The sequence below is a fragment of the Austrofundulus limnaeus genome, unplaced genomic scaffold (genome assembly GCF_001266775.1).
Source record: "Austrofundulus limnaeus strain Quisiro unplaced genomic scaffold, Austrofundulus_limnaeus-1.0 Scaffold0, whole genome shotgun sequence".
NCBI classification, from domain to species: domain Eukaryota; kingdom Metazoa; phylum Chordata; class Actinopteri; order Cyprinodontiformes; family Rivulidae; genus Austrofundulus; species Austrofundulus limnaeus.
Window position 1 is genome coordinate 6001832 of NW_013952402.1, and position 7539 is coordinate 6009370.

General features: G+C 46.1%; 1 protein-coding gene across 1 annotated transcript in view; it reads left to right on the forward strand.

Moving 5' to 3' along the window:
* The window catches only part of sdccag8 (SHH signaling and ciliogenesis regulator sdccag8), a gene marked incomplete in the record, with an annotated part of 42553 nt that extends 36131 nt beyond the window's left edge, over positions 1 to 6422 (forward strand). Inside the window, 2 exon segments of the mRNA XM_014032176.1 lie at positions 5625 to 5803; positions 5844 to 6422. Of these exon segments, the coding sequence (XP_013887630.1) occupies positions 5625 to 5802 (178 nt within the window).
* Positions 6423 to 7539: the final 1117 nt, after the last annotated feature.

Sequence of the window (7539 nt, forward strand, 5' to 3'; positions counted from 1 at the left end):
CAGAAAAATTATATGTTTTTAATTATTGTCTATAATTATTTTTAACTATAGTTTGTTTTAATTCACTACTCAGATCATTATTATGCACTTTAAATTCAAAAACTGCTTATGTGAGGATAATATTAAAATAAAAATATTAGTTTTGACCTCTTGGTCAGGTCCACTTGTAAAAATCTGTATCTCAGTGGGTAAAGATGATAATAAAAATACATTTCCTTTTAGAAAAACACGGGCGACTCATTGATATAATTAACCATGATAATCTAATTATTATAGCAGTATTTCTGCTGTGAGCTGTATAGACAGCCTGAGAGAGTTTCTAAGACGTGAGAATTAAAAATCTGTGTTTTTGTAAAAAAGACAGCTAAATATTGACAGGTCAGCAACCGTTGCAGATGAGCTGCAGCGTTCGTCTGCGGCTGACATCTGGCACATTAAAGTTGCAGCGTGTAAAAACAGTGTGTTCAGCACTGCTGGAGCACAGCTGTGAGCCGAAAAAAAAMCAAGTGGAGATAAACCATTATCGGCTGTTATCGAGTCGACTTTACAGAACGTCTTTAATTAGTGTTTATTAGATGGATGATTAGATGATTGTTTTCGATTGAGAAAATTGTTTCTAATACACAAACACGTCATTTGTTCTGGTTTTTAAAATTTTGTTTTGTTTGCATTATAAAATCATGTCACTGAACAATCGTAGACTAGTTTTTATTGATCAGATCTTAAATAAAAACATTTGAAACAGTGACATGTCAGAAAATGACAGGTGGTTTTAAAGAGGGACAGAAATGTGGGACGATCTAAAGCGTCAGAGATGATGTTCTGTCAAATGTGCCCGTTTCTGAGGGCAACAACTGACACGACAGGTTAGTGAAGACGACACAGGGCATGGCCTTCAGGCGAACACACACACACACACACCCCTGAGTGCAGTCGTGTGCCAGCCAAGATCTAGCTGGAGTGCTGGGGGTGTGAGGTTGGTGATGGTGGGCCTGGGGTTGGGCAACATGGTGTGTGTGTGTGTGGCAGCTGTAGCCAGCATGCCCCCGGCTGTGTTGCTGTAACCAGGCAAACTGAGGACGTCTGCCTGCGTTCTTCCCCCCGCTGGAGGTTCAAGTCTCCCCCAACACAGACACACTCATTCATACACAAAACGACTCAAATTAGTTTAAGACATAGAGTTTCTAAAGTTTTATGTTTCCACTTCTTCACAAAGAAAGCTGACTTTTTAGTCATTTTTCATCCAGACTTCAGTTTTCTATCTGTTAAAGTTTGTTTTGAACTGAGGATTTTTGTTTCACAGGACATGCGTTAGTTGTAAAAACACATTTATGAGGATTGCTGGATGACAGAGCTGATCGCTGCTTCCAGGTCTTTGTATCCGCTGGCGCCTCGATGCTAACGTGACGTTAGCACTTTCCCTATAGATCGTGCCTCCAGGACATATGCTCCCACCTGTAAATAAATATGCAAACACAAACACGGCAGAGTTCAGACAGTAGCTGTGGGCTACGGCTGATATGTGCCACGGAGAGGTATCTGTGTGTGTTTGTGTGATGTAATTAATCTCTTTAGTAGCAGCAGTCAATAGAGAGCGCGGCGGGTTTGAGGTGTGGATTGTGAGCAGAGTTTGATTATTGGGCCGTCAGGGGAAATTACTGCAAAGTGCCTCCCAGCTAAAACTTGTTTTTTGTTTTTTTTTAAGTGTGTCTGCTGGAAAACAAAATACACACTTGTTTCTTTGGAGGCAGAGTCGTTTGAGGCATTTCAGTGCCGGAGTGTGTGTCAGTGAGCAGAGGGATCCAGCAGGTGGTGTCCTTTCACCAGGTCAGCGGGGAAGTTCTCCCTCTCTTACCCGGACCGCTCAGCTGTGTGTGTGTGTGTGTGTGTGTGTGTGTGTGTGTGTGTGTGTGTGTGTGTGTGAGACGGCTGCAGCTCTCCTGACACCACACTCTGTCCACCAGCAGCAGATCCTCTTCCCTCTAACTCCACCCGCAAATCCGGCCAAGCCTTCTTTCCTCCTCAGTTCCTGGAAGTGGGCAGAGGCAAGCCAAGCTGCTGTGTGTGTGTGTGTGTGTGTGTGTGTGTGTGTGTGTGTGTGTGTGTGTGTGGATTAGTGTGGGGCAGTGTCTGAGCATTAAGCTGTATTAAGCCCTAATTAATGAGTGTGCCAGTAGATGGGGGTCCAGTTATTGGATTTGCTGCTTTAGCTGCTGGAAGGGGAGCTACCTTAATCACACACACTCAAACACCCCCGCCCCCCCATGTCGGAGGCAGAGCATGAAGGTGGAGGTGCTTCAGAGTGAGTGTGTGTGTGTGTGTGGGTTAAGGCCAGAGGTTGGCAGCTCTCTGCTCTGACAAACCGGGTGTGTTTAGTTCACATGTGTACCTGCTGTACATGAACCTGCAGCTCACAGCCTGCAGCAGATTTCAACATCCAGGGCCGCGACCCGCCCCCACCGCCTCACTGCTTATGTTGGCGGCGACGCGCACGTGTGTGTGTGTGTGTGTGTGTGTGTGTGTGTGGCCTCATCAGGAACATTAATGCCTCCGTTCCTGTTTGCAAACGAGTTGTAATCATTTGTAAAACTCTTGCATGCTGGTCACCGGCTGACCTTTTTAAAAGTTAAAAAGAGGTTCTGCGTGAAGTAGGAGAACGCAGCGTGACTTCTCCAAGATGGCAGATTCTGTTATTTTTTGTTTTGTTTGTCTTGGCAGGGTTTCGTCTGTGAGCGAGTCGCAGTTCGCGTCTGAAGAGTAAAACTTCACAGGCTGAGAATAAATCCTGTTTGCAGTGTCGCGTTTGTCTCTACTGGAAGACAAAGTGTAAAACTTGTCCTCGCCGCAGATTCTCCCAGAGAGGAGAGGCTTTAGCGTTTTCTCTCTGATTGTCTCGGGGCGTGTTCGGTGTCGGCATCGGAGGCTGTAACGGGATCAGGGCTGACGTTTCCTCGGCGTGACTCACATTAAGTTTGATGGCGTGGAGCTGAAGGCCTCGACACTTCGCTCAGCAGACGTTTGCAGCGACAGAACGAAAGGCTCCGTTTCTGACCGTTGTGTGTGTGTGTNGAGACCGCTGCAGGAACCTGCTGTAAAAGTGCTGAGAGGGAGGAGACCAGATTCTGTTAGGCCTGCAGGACCCGGGTCCAGGAGAGTCCAACTTTGCAGCGACAGATCGAAAGGCTCCGTTTCTGACCGGTGTGTGTGTGTGTGTGTGTGTGTGTGTGTGTGTGTGTGTGAGTGACACCGCTGCGTCCTGCACCAGGAGTGTGCGTCGTCTTCACCCACAGTGCATCCTTTCCTCCGGCTGTGTGACTTGGTGGTGTGGGAGGAGGATGTAGAGTGGGAGGCAGGAACAGGGGGCGGGGCGTGGACCCTCCAGGTCTGAGATAAACCCCTCAGTGGGCTCTGGAGGCAGGACGGTGGTGAGATGAAGGAGGGCAGGTTTTAGATGACTGATGGTGAAAACGGAGGAGGATTAAACTCGGCAGTGGAGAGGAGTGCAGGGCAGAGTGAGGGCAGTGGGGAGGGGAGGCAGAGTGAGTGGGGTGGGGGGCAGAGTGAGGGCAGTGGGGGGATGTTCGCCTCCGCCGTCTGTCACACAGGCAGGCCCGCCGCTGCCAACATGACCAGCAGGGCAGGGGCATCTGTCTCCCCCTCCCAGCTACCCCTATCTGTCTCTCTGCCCCGAGCCACCCCCCCGTGTCCCACCCACCGTCCCCATCGCCTTTTGAACCTGTTGAAACAGCGACAACACGAAAGACGCCTCCTCTCCAGCACACAAACTCTGAAGCTCTTGTGGTTTCAAACCATCAAAGCGAGCAGCTCCTGCTTAAGAGGAGCAGCTTCTGCTGTGTCAGCGGTTCCTCTACAGATCAGTATTTCTACAGATTAGCGATAAGACGCAGAAGCAGCGGCTCTGTTTGTCCTCTTTGACTCTTCTCAAGGCRTCGTGACGACTTTTGTTTGCGTTTCGAATGAACGATGTGACGCCGCTGTGACAAAACTCCACGACAGCCGAACGTTCGTTACAATGAAAGTTCAGCATCGATCTGATCAAATAAACGGCTTGAATTGTGCAAATTTAGTCGATTTAAAATGAGCGTCTCTCACTCTGGAATGTGGCGGAGCAAAAGTACAAAAAGCATGGTTCTGACAGAGCAATGAAGTCTTGTAATTAACAAGTAGAAACGGCAGCRAGGTTTCATTTTTATTGTAAAAGTGGTTGAAGATGTAAATGTGGTGTGTGTGTGTGTGAGTCCCATCAGAGTGAGTGAGAGTTCACTACTGAAGGGATGGATGAGGGTGAAACAGGGAGCGTTTGGTGGGAAAACATTTCAACAGATTTCATCTTGCACTTTTTTTACACACACATCCTTGTATTTGCATCAAACTGAGGACTTTGTATTGACTTCCATTCATTTTTATAACAGTATTTAAGCCTAACCAGACATTTTCCCTAAAACTAACCATTACTGGTCTRTAGTTAACACTAACCTGAACCAAAACTTGATCCACACCATACCTCTAAACCTGATTAGTAAAGCACAGCAGAGCTGCAAATAAAGTGAACAACACTGAACAAGACCTCACTTTGATAGTAACTCTGTTGCAAATGGTCCTCACTCTGTAGTAGAAACAAGTATACACACACAGAGTTTAATCCCCTGTGCAGTGAAAGAGTGTATTGTCTGGTTGTGGCAGAGGGAGGACACATTAATTGGGATGTTGTGATGTTGACTAGAAGCTGCACATTCCTTCAGTTTTCCTGCCACTATTCCAGTTTTTAACCAAACTGAGAATGAAGTGAGGACATTTTTGTAGGATATTTTTGTATCTTTAGTATTGTTGCAGGTGGTGAGATGTTTGCTTCACTGAGCTCGTTTAAAAAAACGTTCTGCGACTTTGACGCTGCGGTCTGTGATGATGATGATACAACAGAGATATTGGTGTTTTGGAGTGAAACCGGAGTTTTGAATTGCGTTTCTTAAATATGAAATGTTTCGTTTTCAACATCAGTGCCTAAAAGGAGCTCATCACTTCTGATTTTTGAGATAAGGTTTAGAATTTGCATCATCTGACCTCTTGAAGCAAAGTAAAGAAACTTTGTAAAAGTTTTCTTAAACATTCTTGGAGTACCTAAACTTTATCGTGATCGAATTTTCTATATTTCGCTCTGAAAAAATGGGACGAGGAAAACTCAGCTCAGCACAAAGCTGACAGTTTTCAGGCATAGTGCTCAAAATTAACACCCGGAAGACAGAACAATGAAACAAATCAGCTTAAATGTAATGATGCTGCGCTGTATTAGATGTATTTTAGCAAAATATATCTACCGTCTGGGATCTCTATGTCTGATCTTTTTTTTTTTTTTACATTTTTCAGCCACTTCCTCACATCTTCTCTGCACTCAGTAAGAAACACTGTCATCATGTTCAAGCAAACAGAGCTGATTGTTTGATCAACACAAAGTCCAGTGAAATTAGGAGCTCTTTGTGGATCCACTTCTGTTCCAATATTTACAACATTTGGTTTTATATTAGCAAGGAGGGCTTGTTATTCTCTCACACTTTCATTGTGTGTGTGTGTGTGTGTGTGTGTGTGTGTGTGTGTGTGTGTTGCAGGCTGCAGCAGTTGGACCGACTCTGTCAGAGCAGCGCTCAGCAGGTGTGTGAGCTTCTGGCCAAACAGAACCAGCTGATCCAGGAAAGAAACACACTCAGCGAGGAGATGCAAAACCTGCGCGCCGAGGTACAAACGCACACGAGCCCAACGGGGAACGTGACACGAACAGAGGAGTGAGGCGAACAGAGGAGTGAGGCGAACNCGAACAGAGGAGTGAGGCGAACAGAGGAGTGAGGCGAACGCCGTCGAGGCCTCGGGACGACTCTGTTGTTTCTCTGCAGGAGCGGGACAAAGTAGTTCCAGACTAATGGCTTTATGTTCTGAATTTACTGGAAAACGTTGTTGTTCAGATGCGTTTGTGTGAAACTTCCACGTACATTTTTGAGATAATCTGAGTGCATTAGTCTTCAACTTCCTGCTGTTYTAGATTAGGCTGTTTTCATTTGGGATATTTTGGTTTTCCAGTTGAAGTTGAAGTCATTTTTCCCTCCATCTTTTCTTCGTTAAGCTAGATTTTAAATTTTGTGTCAAGCCCACTATGAGGTTAGAACAGTGCTGTTCAGTCCTGGTGCTTGAAGGCCACCATCCTGATTAGAATAAATGGGTTTTAATGGGCTTCTGCAGAACTTTAAGACAAGCTGAAGGGGAGTCAACCATTGAATCAGGGGTATCAGGGAAATGACAAAAACATGCAGCATACATACACCACTGGTTTAAATGTACTGCATCACGGTGCTTAGTGTTTTTTTCATATTAAGAATTCACATTATTATTAAAGAAGACTCTAAAAAAGTTTATGTTTTTGTATTTCAGTGTCTATTTTCTTGTTTTGTTTGCAGCAGGGATAAAATTAAAGTGCTTCTGGTGGTGTGTGACATGTGGGACGCTTAAAGTGTAAGTTACCCCCCTGTGAAAAGACAACTCCGCCCCAAGGCGAAATTTGAAAAATGCATCAAAGTGGGTAGGGGAGTTTTCATATTAAGAATTCACATTATTATTAAAGAAGACTCTAAAAAAATTGATGTGTATTTCAGTGTCTATTTTCTTGTTTTGTTTGCAGCAGGGATAAAATTAAAGTGCTTCTGGTGGTGTGTGACATGTGGGACGCTTAAAGTGTATCTTACCCCCCCTGTGAAAAGATAACTCCACCCCAAGGCGAAATTTGAAAAATGCATCAAAGTGGGAAGGGGAGGGTGTGTGTGGGGGAGGGGGTTAGAGAGTGGAGGTGTGGCCAGGACGAGAGAACGTGACAGCTAGCATTAGCATAATTGATGCTACATTGAGAGTGACCACAGCGACACAGATAGTTACATCTGAACGGTCTGAGGTGGAGGATTTTTCACCCCCCTCCTCACCAGAGGCAGAGTGAGACTTGATCAAGTCAGCTCAGTCTGGGACTGACTCATGTTGGCTCCGTGGATCAGGAGCTCCAGCAGCCTCGGCTGAGCTGTCCGCCTCACACCACACCAGCACCGGACAGAGGAGAAGGAGCGCTCCGCGACAGCCTGACAGAAAAAAATAAAAGCATACTGCTGCAGCTGCTCACCAGATCACTAGTTTAAATCAGGGATAAAAGTGTTGGGTCTGGTTTGACTGAAGTTCGGTCCGTTAGGGCTGCAGCTGCCCCGCTGTGTTTCTACCTTTTTTCCCTCCTCCCCTCCCGCTTTGCAGGACGTACTGCTGGTTTGTGTGTGTGTGTGTGTGTGGAGAGGGGGAGAGAGAGAGAGAGAGAGAGCAGCGCAGCAGTCAGCTCTCCCCACCCGAGGCTGAAGGTCAACAGACGATCATGCTAAGCTTGCTAACAGCTCCACCCTCTGACTGCTGCAGGGGCGTGTCTTATGGTGCGTTCACACCGAACGCGATTTCAGCTTCAAAATCGCAGCCAACGCTGAAGTCTGAAGCTTGTGCACTTTG